The 16,392-nt window shown below is 47.6% G+C and overlaps 8 protein-coding genes across 8 annotated transcripts; 4 read left to right on the top strand and 4 right to left on the bottom strand.

Moving 5' to 3' along the window:
- Nucleotides 1-137: 137 nt before the first annotated feature.
- Nucleotides 138-1,217, top strand: N7478_000227 (high affinity zinc ion transporter; the record flags this gene model as incomplete). The annotated part of the gene is made up of 1 exon (XM_056916443.1): nt 138-1,217. The coding sequence occupies one exon, from the start codon at nt 138-140 to the stop codon at nt 1,215-1,217; it is 1,080 nt and encodes a 359-aa protein (XP_056784323.1).
- A 490-nt stretch (nt 1,218-1,707) lies between these two features.
- Nucleotides 1,708-3,011, top strand: N7478_000228 (uncharacterized protein; the record flags this gene model as incomplete). Its single annotated transcript, XM_056916444.1, has 4 exons — nt 1,708-1,860; nt 1,910-2,026; nt 2,513-2,712; nt 2,801-3,011. 4 exons carry the CDS (start codon nt 1,708-1,710, stop codon nt 3,009-3,011), a joined length of 681 nt encoding a protein of 226 aa, XP_056784324.1.
- Nucleotides 3,012-3,586: 575 nt separating this feature from the next.
- Nucleotides 3,587-4,635, top strand: N7478_000229 (uncharacterized protein; the record flags this gene model as incomplete). The annotated part of the gene is made up of 2 exons (XM_056916445.1): nt 3,587-3,844; nt 4,213-4,635. Coding segments are annotated over 2 exons (681 nt in total), but the record flags the coding sequence as incomplete, so codon positions are not given.
- Nucleotides 4,636-5,568: 933 nt separating this feature from the next.
- Nucleotides 5,569-6,533, bottom strand: N7478_000230 (uncharacterized protein; the record flags this gene model as incomplete). The annotated part of the gene is made up of 2 exons (XM_056916446.1): nt 5,569-6,136; nt 6,184-6,533. The coding sequence occupies 2 exons, from the start codon at nt 6,531-6,533 to the stop codon at nt 5,569-5,571; spliced, it is 918 nt and encodes a 305-aa protein (XP_056784326.1).
- Nucleotides 6,534-7,200: 667 nt separating this feature from the next.
- Nucleotides 7,201-9,035, bottom strand: N7478_000231 (putative tannase; the record flags this gene model as incomplete). The annotated part of the gene is made up of 3 exons (XM_056916447.1): nt 7,201-8,414; nt 8,478-8,584; nt 8,644-9,035. The coding sequence occupies 3 exons, from the start codon at nt 9,033-9,035 to the stop codon at nt 7,201-7,203; spliced, it is 1,713 nt and encodes a 570-aa protein (XP_056784327.1).
- Nucleotides 9,036-10,324: 1,289 nt separating this feature from the next.
- N7478_000232 (tetratricopeptide repeat protein) lies at nt 10,325-11,799 on the bottom strand (the record flags this gene model as incomplete). Its single annotated transcript, XM_056916448.1, has 6 exons — nt 10,325-10,355; nt 10,416-10,480; nt 10,534-10,840; nt 10,904-10,997; nt 11,061-11,100; nt 11,164-11,799. The coding sequence occupies 6 exons, from the start codon at nt 11,797-11,799 to the stop codon at nt 10,325-10,327; spliced, it is 1,173 nt and encodes a 390-aa protein (XP_056784328.1).
- Nucleotides 11,800-12,643: 844 nt separating this feature from the next.
- Nucleotides 12,644-13,576, bottom strand: atp4 (F1F0 ATP synthase subunit 4; the record flags this gene model as incomplete). The annotated part of the gene is made up of 4 exons (XM_056916449.1): nt 12,644-12,669; nt 12,733-12,955; nt 13,028-13,476; nt 13,546-13,576. 4 exons carry the CDS (start codon nt 13,574-13,576, stop codon nt 12,644-12,646), a joined length of 729 nt encoding a protein of 242 aa, XP_056784329.1.
- Nucleotides 13,577-13,805: 229 nt separating this feature from the next.
- Nucleotides 13,806-15,568, top strand: noc4 (ribosome biosynthesis protein NOC4; the record flags this gene model as incomplete). The annotated part of the gene is made up of 3 exons (XM_056916450.1): nt 13,806-14,201; nt 14,259-14,467; nt 14,533-15,568. The coding sequence occupies 3 exons, from the start codon at nt 13,806-13,808 to the stop codon at nt 15,566-15,568; spliced, it is 1,641 nt and encodes a 546-aa protein (XP_056784330.1).
- Nucleotides 15,569-16,392: the final 824 nt, after the last annotated feature.

Here is a 16,392-nt window from a genome sequence, read left to right on the forward strand (position 1 = left end):
TCCTCCTTTCCGGGTCGGTTTATACTTCGATATAAACTGCTGGCTTGAAGTTCTATATCAATCGAACTTCACCAGATTACCTATTACGCCTACTACAACCTAATAAGTTGAACCTCTCTGAATCAACATCGCCCAAAATGATCTCTAATCCTACCAGTGTCGACCTCGACACTGCCGATCCCAGAGACATCATCTGCTACCTAAACGCCTCATCAAATGACTACAACGGTCAACTCGGCGCTCGCATTTCCTCCATCTTCGTAATTGGATTCGTTTCCTCAGTCGTGACATTCTTCCCCGTCATCGCTAAACGGGTTCCACGCCTCCACATTCCGCTCTACGTGTACCTTTTTGCCCGCTACTTCGGTGCCGGCGTAATTATCGCAACAGCATTTATCCACCTCCTCGATCCGGCCTATTCTGAAATCGGCAGCGCAAGCTGCGTAGGCATGACAGGCCACTGGGCAGATTACTCCTGGTGTCCCGCTATCGTGTTAACATCGCTTATGTTTGTTTTTCTCCTTGACTTCGGTGCTGAGCGCTATGTCGAAAAGAAGTATGGCATATGTCGTGAAGATCCGGAACCAGTCATGACGACTCCTACGGCTGGTGAGGGACCGACGCATAGACACAGACATTCTATTGAGCGGGAGAGGTCAGCCGATAAACAATTTAAGGAGCTGGAGTCTCAGTCCGATACAGATACAGATGAGGGGCAAATCGAGCGCTCCTTTAAGCAGCAGATTGCGGCATTTTTGATTCTAGAGTTCGGTGTCATCTTTCACTCTGTTATTATTGGTTTGAACCTCGGTGTAACTGGTGATGAGTTCGCGACTCTCTATCCCGTCCTTGTATTCCATCAATCTTTCGAGGGTCTCGGTATCGGTGCCCGGATGTCTGCCATCCCTTTCAAAAAGGGTAGCTGGTTGCCCTGGTTGCTCTGTGGAGCGTACGGACTCACAACCCCCATCTCGATTGCGATTGGTCTCGGCGTTCGCACAACATACAACTCCGGCTCTTACGTTGCCAATGTCGTCTCCGGTGTTCTTGATGCTACTTCCGCTGGTATCCTGATCTATACTGGTCTTGTTGAGCTACTTGCTCGTGACTTCTTGTTCGATCCCCATCGTACCCAGGATGATCGCCGACTTCTTTTCATGGTTTTGTCTATGCTTCTTGGTGCGGGAATTATGGCCTTGCTGGGCAAGTGGGCTTAGACTTTGTTGTTTTTAGACTTGTCAAGGTCGCTTGATACAATCTTGATCTTGATATTTCTTTCTTTATTTATTTTCTTTTCCTTTAACTGTTCTGGTGAGGGTGAGAGAAGATATACCCCGCATGATTGCTGTTGCTCATGTTTACAAAATGATGATAGTGTCGAGTTATTTTGATACCTGGTTAGATTGGATTGTTGGAAGTTCTTACTTTGATTTTGAATATATTATTTTCTTGAATCCAGCGATGGTTGTACTTGGGTAGATGTATGTACTGGATTTTTCCTACGGGTTCGTCTTGGCGTCCTTGTGTCCACATGTTCCCGCTTTGCCCCTGGTTGAATGCAGATCCTACCTTCCGGCTGCTCCCCACCTCTCGTGTTTGAAGATAGATCCTTGCTCCCACTGCGGGAATTGTTAAGTAAGACCTTTATCTCGAGCTAACTACCGAATTTTCGCAACGCATAAGGATACCCCCACCTTCTCAATCAACATGACCATCCCACCGGACACGAATGTTTTCCCAATTAAACCGAGTCATTATTGGCCTGGTGGGATTCCCGCCTCTGTGAGGTTTCAACCCGAGTCGGAGATACCCACGGAGCAATTCATTGAGGACACTAAAGGCTGGATATTTTTTCTTTCTGTAAGTCTGTCCTTTGATTTTGAGTCGACAAAGCTAATAACATAAGTAGGAAAACTGGGTCACTCTCGAGGCAGCCGGTATAACCGGCGATCCCTCGGACTATGAATTTCGCCAGCGTCGCGAGCTGATTGTCAGATGGGCGGAGGCCGAACAGACTTTTCGGGATGTAATTTTTTTCTGTACTGTACTACCTCTCACTAGAGACAAGTCAGAATTATATCTACGCCCCTATATTCATCCTGCCCCATAATATTTGAATTCTTTTTAGTAATATCTCTCAATAATCTCAGTTATATCATCACCACGCATCTAAACATAAAACAAGCATCCAGTTGTCTATTCCGGGGAACCCTATCAAGTTAATATACAATAGTGATTACTGGAATCTACCTATATGTAGCCTTATTATCCTACCACAAGTAGGTCAAACTAATCCTGCTAATCATATTCAATGGATCAAGCAGCTTCTTCCCTTAAACCGCTTTGATGGTGTTTATAAAAACACTCTAGTAGGCACTGATCCGCCTCATCATCTTATCCTGGCCGGAGACTCTGCCAATACTCAATCAGCTACACCCCCAAACAACAAAGAGGATGTGGTATCATGGGCCTATTTAGAAAATGCAGACTTTGTCGAGATCCTCATGACAAGATACGGCCAGGCGGTCTTCAAAGGTGGTGCCTCATGATTGATCAAAGCAACCTCGACGAGGGAACTATGTCCGCTGTGGAGTATGGGCATAATGGCGCGCTGAAGGAAGAGGTCCGATTTCGTCCGTTTTGGATTGAAAACATTCTGATCAGACTATCAAACTCCGGTTTTGAAGACCTGAATGATAATTTGTTTGGTTGGTACGATATCGCACTACCCCGAAATGCTTACCAGCGGCAATTCCCAGCCTTTCTCCACTTGTATCAATGCATCAACTAACTGTCCCAGTGTTAATATGAATGGCACAGTACTTGAAATGCTGGAGCGGTATCCTCTTTGTTGGGAGGTTACCAGTAGCTCGGAAGTCATGACCACGCTTAATCTCAAACCGAAAGCCGTTCCTCACGTCACCGGCGGCGTGTATGAGGACACCAAGGTCCGGGTCCTGGTGAGAGCGTACCAGTACGACCAATGGTCTTTGAAAGGGGCACCGTTGTAGATCAGCAACTCGACAAGGAAAGCACCCGGAGGTCCTGATGGGGCAACTGCCGGAGGCCTGGGAGCCTGTGGGCGGGCCTCAGCCTGTCTGGCTTAGAGGAGGAGAAGAGACCCATGGTATTCAAAAAGAGGTAAAGTAAAATACGCTCAAGTCCGACCTGCGGAAAGCCAACAATTGACAATGTATTGATGAAAGGCAAAAGGAAAATGAACTGATTGATATGCATTTCTATAATCCAGGAGAAGGGAGGCCATTTATATAGTCTCCTGAGGAGGCCTGTCCGATATTGAAGGTCACGCTCCTGGCCATAAAACGATGCTACTTTCATTATCCCCTAAGGTCCAGCGGTTAAGAAAGCAAGTATTGGACGAGAAGTCCTGTTGTTGAAACTACTCTACCCTTGGGATTGCGGATACAGCGGGCCGGCGCTTATATTATCCCGTCCAGCGCTAGAAGCTTTGATTGGTCTGGCTAGGTCCCCCACCCACATTTTCACCTCGCTGCCTGGCATGTCCGGCGGCAACATGTTTCTATCTCTGAACCTTATTGTCGTTTCAAGAATTCCCTTTTCCTAGAAATCGATAGGCTCTCAGTTTACTTCGATTCCGCTACTCTCGAAGACTGGGTCTTTCTATAACCGCCGAGACCCCTGCTTCACCTGTGTTATCTCGAAGATGACGCCCGAGGGGGTTGAAGTCGAGGCCGGCCTCCACGATTCAAGCCACAACACAATAAGGATCATTTCCGACTCTAGCTTTTTCAGGGAGTATCGGGTGTCTACGCTCCCTACCCCGGCTGAGGTGAGAGCTATTAACGAGAAGTTATGGTACAAGGTTTAACCGACCCCCGCCTGTCAAGTTTCTATTGTTAGGCTTGATTGTTAAATATGGAGCCGATACAACCGTTACAGAGGCAGAGACCCAAAATATAGTATATAAGCAGTTGAAAGATAAAGTACCAGTTCCTGAGGTGTTTGGGTAGACTAAAGACAGTGGCCAAGTATTTATCTATATGTCTTTAATAGGGGGCGAACCCTTAGAGCAAAGATGGGGTGCTTTGAACGATAAGGAGAGAGAGGCTATCTGTAAAGAGCTTAACGGTATAGTTAAGGCCTGGAGATCATTAGAACAGCCCGGTTAAGCCCTTTACGTGGGTAAGTGACTTATATTCATTGCCGTAGCTAGGTAGAACTATACTAAAGTACCCTTTAGGTGGCCTAGATAATCAACCTCTAAATGACATATTTCTTTCCGGTCACCGGGACTTGGCTGGCCCATTCCACGGTGCAGACGCTGTCCAGAAATTTCAGAATGGCTGCGATATCGAAATTGATGGGGAGGTGCCCGTGGTCTTCACGCATGACGACATTGTGCCCCCAAATATCCTTTTATCGCCCGGGACGAATCCAGTAGTAGCTGCCATCATTGATTGGGGCCAGGCAGGGTGGTATCCTGCTTACTGGGAGTATTGCAAGGCGCGTCGCATCAGGCCAAACCCGGAATATTTTGATGAAGACTTGGATGAAGAATGGAATACGAGATACCTGCCAACTATTTTGGACCCGGTCGATGATGAGACAGTATACCACCCTTGGCTGTGGTTTGTCTTGTCCAAGGATATCTAGTTATGCGAATGAAGATGCTCATTGGGACTATACAGTTGTGGTTAGATAGAAAATATACCTTATGAATTTTATATGTATTCTGGCTCTTAGGTCATGGGCACATACGGTCAGGCCGACTAAGGTCAACCCCCCATACATACCACGCTCATCACGTATAGCTAGATCAAATATCCATCCTCTCGTCTTTTAAACTCTCTTGTATTGCGGGTATTAGTCATCAGAAGGCTCGTTTGTCATTGGCTCGTTTGGATTTGTTCGCGTTTATGCTTCATCTCAAACAATTCAACACTACTTGTCCCTTCCTATTCCTACCTCCCCTGGCATTCGTTTCAGGGCCGATGCGTGCAATGCGCGCGTCTTCCAGTTTGTGGAAATAAGGTGTGCACCTTTTTGGCCTAGCGGTTCAACTCGACATATTTACATGAGGTTACGTCCGCAACTCGACAGATCCGACTACTTGAAATTCTCAAATACATGAAGTCTCTTCTTTTCAAGATTGGAATCATAGAATGATATATGTAATTTTAACAGAATCGTCCACTAAGCCCTCTTTAGGATATTGATGGCACTTTTTGCGAATTTGGTGAGATTATGATGAGCGGCTCTGTGGATGATTCTCGGAACCCTTGACTTAAAGAAGACCTGGTAGAAGATGTGAATCCCTCCGGTGTTTGAGTTTTGTCATGTTGTCTTGTGATGCTAGGCGTAGTTGATAGGTCTTAGAGAGGAGGTCGACACTCCTTACTTAAAAGAAGACAGAGAAGGGTAGCAGATGTGTTCTTCATCGATACTAAGTATCGGGATCCTTTTCTAGTATTCTGTTTTCGATAATATTATACTGTCCTACGGTGCTTTCAGTGGGGGTAGTTGAAGAAACTGAGAGACAGAGAAGAGTGCTTTCACGTGCCCAGGAATTGTCTAAGCCTTCCAAGTCTATCTATTATAAGCCGGGGGTGGATCTCTCTCATTATCCAACTCCCTCTGCGCCCTCTCCATCTCCATCGCTCGTTGACTCGCCGTTTCAACATCATTTGTTCTCTGAGTTCCACTAGCCACTTCTCTTTCCACCCCTTTTGCCCTCTCAATCTCTCTCTCCCTTTCTATTTGTCTTGCTCTTTCGTGCTCCCCTCCCCATTCCCTCTCCAAATCACTCCCAATGCCCATAGGACCTTCTATAACCCCCTTCTTAGTCCCCTTCTCTCGCCAGCGCCTCCAACCGAAAAATAGCACAGCTCCCAAAAGTCCCACTGCAACAGGAACCCCAATCCCAATTCCAACCTTCTCCCGCGTGTCAAGCTCATGCTTTGGCATAGGCAAATCAAAAGAAGGGGTTGCAATGGGAATAATCGTGGACTGAGCCGCCTTGTACCGAATTTGTATAGGTGTTGCCGTTATAGCGTAAGCAGGAGACTCGGTTGAAAGCGTACTATCCGTATACGTCATTGTCGAGATAGTCTCAAGAGAACTGACACACCAGTCTTGGCCGCTGCAAGCATAGTTACTGCATTATATCAGATACTGAGCTACTCGGGTAATTATGAGTCTTACCTTGGACAACAAATCTCTGTGGTCTCCTTTCGCTGGGTCGTAGTTGGTAGTGTACAGGCTTTGTAGCCGGATGGACACACCCCGGGACTGAAATAAACGTTCCAATTCCAGTCTGGTGGGCAGCAATTATTTCTGCCAGGACCGGGGCACCCTATGATCATTGACGGGTATCCATAGTATGCTTGTGTTGTGGGTGTGAAGCATGATGAAGGTGGTGTGAAGGTTGTTGTTAGGGCTCCTTGGTTAGAGCGTGTGCTGTCGATACGAGTCGCGTATGCATCCCAATATGCATTGGCTGAAACAATGGGTATATAGTATACAATAAGTAGAGCAACCGGGGAAGCCCTCATAATTGAGGAAAGCTATGCTGCTGTATATCTTCCAAGGTTGAATGTGACTTAGATGGAGCGTTCCGCGTCGCTGGAGTATGGCGTGTCGTCAATTCGATCTATATTATGAAACGAGTCATGCATAGTACATAATCGGCTTTAGAACTTTTCTGTGCGACTGAAGTGTTTATTTTTCCTTCCTATTTGATGCGCAGGCGCTATATCTTGCTGCCAAGTCCCCTCATCTCGTATTCGTCCCTGGTTTGGTCATTACGGATGCGCGGAAAATAAACCCCATAGGATGGGAAGAGGAACCGGGCGCTAGGTGCCGCCTGTTTGCCCTGCTGCGGTTCAAGGAGCACTTTAAGCTCTAGATTCAGTGGAGGCCCCTGTAGATAAAGAAGTTCGTCATTGGTTATAGTGGCTGAGTCGGGAATCTACACGATCGACTAACCTAAATCAGTGTCTTTCCGCGACTTGGCATGACTTCCCAATCGGCCAAGTTTCAATTAAACCCTTTTTCTACTGAGGCAGTCATAGGCGCCTTTTTGAGTGCACTAGATACGTTGTTATTCCTAATTATAAATACCTCCACATCTGCAAGATAAAATAGATATTAAGTATACGATCAACTATATACAGAATGCCACATTGTTTCCGGTCAGCTGCAATCTCCTGCATCTCAAATCTAGTACACAGGGAGCTTATAAGCATCGAGATCATAGGTGAAGCTGTTCACCGAATCCTGGTCATAGACACACTGGAACTTCTTTCCGCTGTTAGTCCAGAGCGGGCGAAGAGGCCAGCGACACATTTCAGCCTCGATTTCAGTCGATCCACTCAATGTAGCTGGCGCAGTGCCCTTCTCGACCCATTCAATGACTGTTTGCAGGGTAAATTGTGGCCATGGCGCATTGGGCTCATATGAGTTGGCAGCACAGTGGCCTACACCAGGAATAAGGAACAGACGATAGAAGTCATCGAGTGCCGCGGCACCCTCACGGTATGACTTCTTGGGGAACATGACTGAGCGCACTGAGTCCCAGTATCGGACTGACGAGGCGGTTGGAATGGAGAAGTCCTGTTCACCATGCACATGCAAGACCTTGCCGCCTGCCGCTTGGAAATCGGTAAGATCGGGGTATGTAGTCTGGAGAATATCGCCGTACTTCTTCTGTGAGAAGATCATCCACTCCTTCAAAGTATCGTAAGTGACACCATCGAGGCTATCAATGTTCTGGGCGTCCTTGATGTAATCGATAAACTGAGCAATCCAGATACCACCCAGGCCACTGATGTCAAGCTCGTATTCGCCTGTTGCAGAGTTATATTCTGTGTCGAGGTCATCAAAGCTTGCACCAGGCTGGTAGCTGAAGTAGACTTGGTTTCCGTCGGAGTCATAGAGACCCTTCCAGTAGGTCTTGATGAGCTCAACAGCCTTGGCTGAGACCTTTCCTGAAGCGGCGGGTGTAGTAGATCCGTAACCAGAGCTAGCAGCACAGCTGTAGGAGGACCCTTCAATCTTAGTCCAGTCAAGTTTAGCCAAGCAGAGGTCAGAGCGAGCAACGACGCCGTCTGTTTTTCCGTCAAGAGGATCACAGCTCTCAATTGTCATGTTCATGATCTTCTCGAGCTCACAGTTAGATGGATAATAGCCCAGAGTCTTTTGCATGACATTACCAGTCAGATGGTTGGTCTGCTGCTGTGCCCATCGAAATGCAGGAGCTCCAGCTACGACGCCGTCGAATTGTTCGGGGAATCGCTGGACCTGGCTCCATCCCTCGCGGCCTCCCTCCGAGCAACCTTGATAGTATGAGTAAATCTTCTTCTTTGAAGAGACATCGTAGAGGTTTCGGGTCAACTGCTTTCCGAGAATCGCGAGCTCGTTTTGTGCTTGGTATCCTATATTGAATTTTATTAGAAAAGTGATTCCAATGCTGTGTGTATTTTTTTTTCTTTCCTTACCAAACATGTAGGTCGCTTGCCAATTGACAGTTCCATTGGCCAATAGAGCAGCAGAGCTGAATTGCGTGTTGAAGTTACCGAATCCTCCATCGGTCAGGCCACCGACACTAGTAGTTTATTTAGCCAATGCTCAGCTTAATATAAGAATGAATGAGACTGTGCCTACCCTCCTGCAATAATAGCTGTTGGAATCGATGAGGATCCCGAGTTGATCGCCCAACCACCTCCACCAGTAGAGACATATCGGTTCTGAAACTTGGATGGCTCAGGAAGCCAGTATTGCACATGAACAACATCGCCATCAATACCATCGTGCGAGTATGCGAACGTTAAGTTGCAGTAGTTGAAGGTATCCGTGGGGAAGAAGATCGACGAAGCCGTGTAGTTGGTAACCAAGCTTGTCGAAACTGAGCTCGCATCAATAGTGATACCATCAATGGCATCCAATGGTAACGCCTCCTTTGCGTAGGAGTCTGTGCAAATGCTGCTAAGTGAAGTGGCCGATGCGACTGTCGCAGCGACAATCGCAGCCGCGGGAGCCCAGAGAGACGAATGCATGTCGGTTGCTGTACAATTCCAAATACGGGGCGGATGATGATCTTCAATTGAGCTCGTAGCTGAAAATAAAATAGGATCAAGACATCTCAAGCTTCTTATAGGGACTTGGCCCAGGGTATCCCCTGATTTAATCCGGGGTAACCCCGGAGTTTCAAGCTCGCTCTGGGGGGGGGGGGGGTTAAATGTTGTGCCGGTCCCCACACATCTGCTTTTTTATTATGTGGGGATGACGGACTTCGGGGGAATCTTCCGTAGCTTTGCAGGAAATATTTATCGTTTTAGAGTGAATTATGTTCTCTTCTGAGGGTATGTCGTCTGGTGACCTGTGCTTGCGCATCAAGTTCCCCGCAATTGACATTTCGTGGTCCACTTGACTCTCGTTATTGTTTTCAATTAAACCTAATGGCTTTCCAGTAATTTTATGTCGCAAATTATCTAGATCCAATGCCCAAGGCCTCTGTTAATCATGAAAAGCATCCTACTCATATTTTTTACCTTAAATCCGACGTATTCCTTGCCTCTCGCCCTTTCCTTAAGAAATAGAAATAGTGAATTTTTGCCCGCGAATTGCTCAATGGAGCCATAGCCAGCAATTTCCATGTAACTCTGACTCAAGGGGTTGTACAATTTAATTTAGATATGCAATGTACCCCTAGCTAGATAAGTAGCCAATCGTGAAACTGCTTCCCCTTTCTAATTTGCGGTTAATTTGCCAATGTCTACAACACCCAATCCATATACATGACATGCGGAGAAAACGCCACGAAATGAATAAGCCGAAGCGTATTCCATTTCTCCGAAGAAGCTTTTAGTGCTTGTTAGGCTTGTTGCTTGCTCGACTCTGATCTTCGGAGCAATTTACTCCATTCAATCATAATGCGTCGTTTTTGGCCGGCGGGGATGATCACTGCCATCTTTGAAATAGATGCATAGCTCGGTTGGGTTAAAATTATATCCGCCCCTGCGCCTTACATTAGAATCATTTGGTGGTTTATTTCATGCGAAGCGAGATAATTCGTGAAGTCAGAGGGTTTTAGGTTTCATTCTATACGAGACTGATCAAGATGGCGCATTTCCCTTTCGTCCGCGGTCGACTTTTACATTCCCATGTATTTGCACTCAATATATTGATAGATATGTGTAAAACGTGTAAATCGTCCACTCATAATATACAGAAAAGAAATAAGTACATCGAAAGAAATTACATGCAAGAATATGGTTCAGTATATCCATCCATCCATAAATCGTATAGAACATTGCAGCACATAGCACAAGGCCCAGAGATCTTATCAGTGGGGATTATACTTCTCCTTCCAAATCCTTTAAAGAAGGTTAGCACAAGCAAAAGTATAGCTATAAAACAATAGCTTTTTCACGTACCATGACATCCCGACAGCTGGGGCTCCGCTTTCCTCTGCCTGTCGATAATATTTCGCGGCCTTGAACTAAAGAGATAGTTAGCACTGTTCGCTACAAATATCATATGCAAACACCATACCTTATCTTTTTTCCCACCAAATCCTTCGAGGTAACACCAAGCAACCTCATTCATAGCATCAGTATCACCCAAGTTCGCTGCCGTCTCGTAGTATTGCCTCGCGGCAGCGGGGTCTTTGCCAACACCCCAACCGTTACGGAAGCAGTTGGCCAATTCGAAAATTGCAAGTACAAGTTCTCCTTTAGCAGCGCCGCCTTTTTTCATACCCGCACGTAGTGCCTCGGATTCAACGGCAGCTGAGTTAGACGCTGCGGCAGACAGATAAGTTACTGCTTGTGCCTCATCTTTGTTGCAACCCCAACCATGTCTAGAGCAAAATATATTAGCTTGGGGTTTAACTATTTGAGCCTCACAATGGACTGGTAATTACCGAAGAGCAAGTCCATATAAAACTTGACTGAGTGGATTATTTGCGCCATGTGGGTTCGCCAGCTGGCCGAACATCTGTGTAGATCTTTCCAAATCTATATGTAGATCAGCTAGTCAGTTGACATTCCTTAAAGATCATGGATTTATGCATAACTCACCACCTGATTCATGTAACCGGATCGCCTCCTGGATATTGACCTATCAAACAACATTTACCGATTAGTGACTGCGAATGACTCGAGATGTACTAAGAATACCTACATCATCTTGCGCATCCCCCATCCGACTATGGCTCGAGCTTCTCGAATTACCTCTACTCCTTTGCCCAAAGCCACCTCCTGATAGATCAAACTCAGATGCCAATGGAGACCCTAGTCCCTGGCCAAACTTCGGGTTATGCGTCGCAAGCACGGTAGCCCTCTTCTCCCACAGCGCCTCTCTCTCTTGCTTATCGCCCCCTTCATCATCCGCAATTTGTGGTAAATCCAGCGGGATATTTGCCGAGGAGTCCCGAGAGTCACTGCGGCTGCGTTTATTCTCACGATGCAGAAGGTTTGAGAGTCGGTGTTCGCGTTGTGGGCGTGGTGATGAAGGACTGGAGAGGGACTCTGAACGAGAGGATCGGTTGAAGATCTGGAAGCTTCGGCGTGATGTATTAGAGCTCGCCTGTGGGGAGCCTAGCGAGTTTGAGGGGGTAGGCGAGTAAGACGGAGACTGCGGAGGATCATCTTTGTGGGACGGTGGTGTAATGACCTCGTGGCCAAAGGTGTCAGATCGGAGGAAGGTGATCTCGGGATTCGGCGGAGATGTTGGGATTGGGGCTGCGCGGGGAGCTCTTGGTGGTGAGTTGTCGGTTACATCCTCCTTTTTGCGGAGGATGTTGCGAAGAGAAGGCATTGTGCTATTGTGTCCTATCTTGTGCTGACTAGGTATGCGACTTCTTTGCGGAGTTTGCGGGGAGGCTGCGGGGTATTCCATATGACTCGACACAAGGCTGGAAAGCAAAACTAATGGAAGATAGTAGGTATATATGCTTTTAATATTTTCGCATCTTTGGTTGACAATAATTGAAATGTAGTTCAGCGGGTAAGAATAGAAACATTGGTGGCTGTGTTGCCTGCAGCTCATGGCCCCGGGACCATTGGGTCTGGCGGGCGGCTAATCAAACGACAGGGTAATATATACGGGGTTGGCGGGCAGTGAAACAACCCTGTCAAAATCAGATGACTACAGGCTGAAAAAAACAGCGAGAATCAATGAATGGAATGATCAAATCGAAGGGCAAGTATATATAGATCAAGATAATAGAAACCGGGGCCACGTGAAGCTTCTGCACTTGTCCCTGCATGTTTAAGCGGGGACTGATGTCAACACAGGGATGGAAGGTCAACGAACCCAGGATTGAAGCTCGAATGACAGGGGAATAGGCTAATAACTACTACAAAGAACTACCTAGCCTATAGTCTTGTTTCTACTCGCGCAATATATAATGTATTAAACAAAATTGAAAGATCTTAGGTCGGTCGCCGATTATCGGATCTTGGTCCCGAAGCTACGTTGCGATTCAGAAGGGGACCATGAACCACTTCAAGGCCAGCCCATGGGGTTGGAAGATTACGGGAATGCAGAAGGTTTTCATGATGACAGACAAAATGGTATTGCAATTCTAACTCAGCAGATGCAAATAGCCCTTAAAGTTTTATACACAATGGCAACTGCCGGCGGAGCCACCGTCGTCCATTTACTGGGCCTTGGAAGACATGATGCCTGAGAGGTGTTAGTAGATGTTACAAATTCCGAGATGACAAGAAAGGGAGCAAGATCACTTACGCTCGACATCAGCAACGCTCTGCTGCAGGATCTGCTGCAGAACCTTGGGGCTCTCAAGCTCCTTCTGGATCTTGCCGATAATGGAGTCGGCAAGCTCACGCTGTTGGCGCAGCTTAACCTGATTCTCGTAGCGGACCCAGGAGTCCAGAACCTGCTTGGCCTCGGTGGCCAGAGCAGTGCGCTGGTCGAGCTCGTAAGCCTGAGCCTCAAGCTGGGCAGTCTCCTACAAGATGTTAGATGTCTGAATCATTTGTTTCATATGTTCAGTGCTGTGCATATGCAGATTTTAACCCACCTTGGAAACAGCGAAGAGAGACTTGGTGACGTCGACAACACCGGACATCTCCTTGACGTTGTCAATGCGGGTCTGGACGGCGCTGGTGTGGTCGGCACGGGCAGAGTTCAGGATATCCTTGTGCTTCTGAACCTGACCCTCGGCCCACTCGCGGTAAGCAGGGCCACCGTACTTGGCAACGGCGGTGAAGACGGAGAGCAGACAGAAAGCGGCGACGGTCTCCTCGTTCATCACGTAGAGCTCGTTGCTGATAGCGGCAACGGACAGACCGGCGGCGGCAGAGAGAACGGCGGTCTTGGAGACGAGGGAGTTACCGGGAACAGAGTCCAGGATGGACTGAGCCTTCTTGCTGGGCTCCTCGGCGGGAACGTTGGAGGCCGCGCGGAAAGAGGTCATGGTAGGGACGACAGGAGCGCGGATGGAGACAGATGGCCGCAGCCGGGCGGCGCCTGGATGGAAGAAGCGAGTCAATATCTCTGGCAATCAAATCAGACGGCGGGGTTTCGGATGAGACATACCAATGGCGCTCTTAGCGAGACGCGAAGCCATTGTTACAGATGATTTAAAGATCCTTAACAGGGTGGGTGAACGGAGAGGAGACTTGAGGTCGGGACGGGTAGGACGGGCTTGCAAACGCTAACCGCTTTGGGAACTAGCTTGGTGTGCGCGGAAAAACCCGTGTCCGAACTGCCATACTTTTTTTTGCTGATCCGAGATCACGCCAGTGATAGACGATAGATTCATAATTTAATACGATCTACGGCATAGAACCGACATCATGCCGGCACTGGTCGAATCTTCCAAGAAGCGCAAGAGCAGCAAGAATGCAGGCGCACCCTCCAAGCGCCGTGCTGTTGCAGAGGACGACTTCACTGAGACCCTTTCAACAATTGAGAAGCTCGAAAATGAAATCGCCGAGTCGCGCAAACACTACAACAATATTGCGACCCTTATCTCGATGCTGGATGTGGAGAAATCAGCAAAGAAGCCAGAACTTGCTGTTGCAGTGTCTCTTTGCCGAGTGTTCAGCCGACTGATGGCCGCAGGAAATTTTGCGGAGTCGAGTCGAGCTGCCGAGAACGAGAAAATCGTTACAGCATGGCTAAAGGAGCGATGCCTTGAGTACCAACGGGCGCTTTTAGCGATTATGCGCGAGGCTGATACTACGTCTCAGGTTTGTGCTCCCAGGTTATAGAGCGGCTTGAAGGACATACTAATGAGGGATCTCCAGATTACCGCTTTGACTCTAAGCATGCGCATTATCAAAGAACGCATCACACATATCCCCGGAGCCGAGAACGCCGTCTGGTCTACAAACTTCAAGCATATCGTGGAGGCCGTGGTTGAGGCTCAGGATGGTCAGGATTTGCAAACTGAGTTCATCGAGAAATTTGTGAAGGAATTTGAAGATGTGAGGTATCACACTTTTGGGGAAATAGCGTATGTATTCTTTATTTTGCTACTGGTTACTTCTTTCTTGAATGGCTTGACTAACTTCTAATTAGTGAGTACGCTGCCATCCGACGAAGCTCCGACGTCTTCGATACCCTCGTCTCCATCCTTTCCGCCTGCGACGATGTCCCCAGCGAAGGCCACGAGTTTGAAGACTTCTTTGCAACCCCTGGAGGCAAGAACAAGCGACTCACTTCCGTCGGTTCCCACAAAAAGCGCGCACAGGAAGCTTGGCTGGCCATCCTCCGCAATAATATCTCGCCAGCACAGCGCAAGTCCCTCCTGCGTATCATGGTGCATCACATTGAGCCCTGGTTCAGCCGTCCCGAGCTGCTTATGGACTTCCTTACCGACTCGTACAATGTTGGCGGTGCCACTTCGCTCCTTGCCCTATCTGGACTTTTTTACCTTATTCAAGAGAAGAACCTGGACTACCCGCAATTCTACCACAAGTTATACTCGCTTTTGGATGCAGATTTACTACACTCTAAGCATCGCTCACGATTCTTCCGACTTCTGAATACCTTCCTTGCCTCGACCCATCTTCCTGCTGCACTGATTGCTAGCTTTGTGAAGAGACTCGCCCGCCTCGCGCTCAATGCGCCTCCCTCTGCCATTGTGGTTATCGTTCCTTTTATGTACAATATCTTTAAGAACCACCCCACATGCACCTTCATGATGCATCGCGAAATCCGCGACAAGGATCTTGCGGCTGATATTGAAGCTGCGGGCATGGATGACCCATTCGACCCCACTGAGAAGGATCCTACTCGCACAGGTGCCATCGAGAGCAGTCTTTGGGAGATTGAGACCCTCCAGTCACACTATCACCCTAACGTCGCTGCGATCGCTCGCATCATCTCCGAGCAGTTCACCAAACAACAGTACAACTTGGAGGATTTCTTGGACCATACATACCAGGGCATGGTGGAAGCAGAGCTTGGAAGTGGAGAAAAGCCAATGAGGAAGGTTCCGGTTGTTGAATACCAGATTCCTAAGCGAATCTTCACTGATCGTTTACTCGCGGAAGACGGCGGTGTCGACTCGGGTCCTGCGGCCTTCATGCGTGGTCTGTGGGATTTCTCGTGAAAATAACGTTTGTTTCTTTGTTTATTATGGATTGCCCCTTAGCATATAGCCGTGAGCTGGCGTTGGATGGACCAAAAAGGTGGATATCATGCCCTATATCTCAGTTCGAACATCTATGAACCAAAAAATAAATACCTTAGACGTTGAACATATTTTGAACACGCGATCATTGTACAAATTGAGTGTTAACCTGCATGTAGAGTGAAATTCCTTGATCGAGTATTGATAAACATCCCCGTTTTTTCTACACTGGGCTCCGAAAGGTTGACGGCCGCCCTTGCAGATTATATGATCGACAGCCATGTCACCTCCAGACCAACTTCACAGCTTCACTCACGAAAGATCGCCTTGAGTTAAAACTCTTACTGCCCCTTGGTATGGGATTCAAGTAGCAGGTCTCAGGGAGAAATGCTCATCAAATGCCTTTCTCGACATGAATATCTACAGGAATTGGGGATTCGCAGCCCTATGTCTTGGCTGAGAATAAACAGTACGGGCAGGGATAACATTCCTCAGTGGGTTGACCACCATTCCCATCGTCTATGCATTGTTCAAGTTTACACTGGAATCAATAATCTCAGAAAAATATGGCGTGTTTCGTGATTCTGACAGGAATCATTATCAATAATTCAAGCTGATGGAGGTGACTAGTGACTCAATAAACATGAATACTCATGCATCCCATCGCGGAGTATGCTCACACACAACACCGACTATCAAGCAGCTAGATTTCCCAGCAATTTGGAACCTTCGGTGGGGAATTCCATACATCCATCACAGAGAATTCCTAAGCCAATGGGGGCCATGCTTCAGCGACAAGATCA

The sequence above is a fragment of the Penicillium angulare genome, assembly GCF_028827245.1.
Source record: "Penicillium angulare strain IBT 27051 chromosome Unknown utg000001l_segment0_segment0, whole genome shotgun sequence".
Taxonomy (NCBI): Eukaryota; Fungi; Ascomycota; class Eurotiomycetes; order Eurotiales; family Aspergillaceae; genus Penicillium; species Penicillium angulare.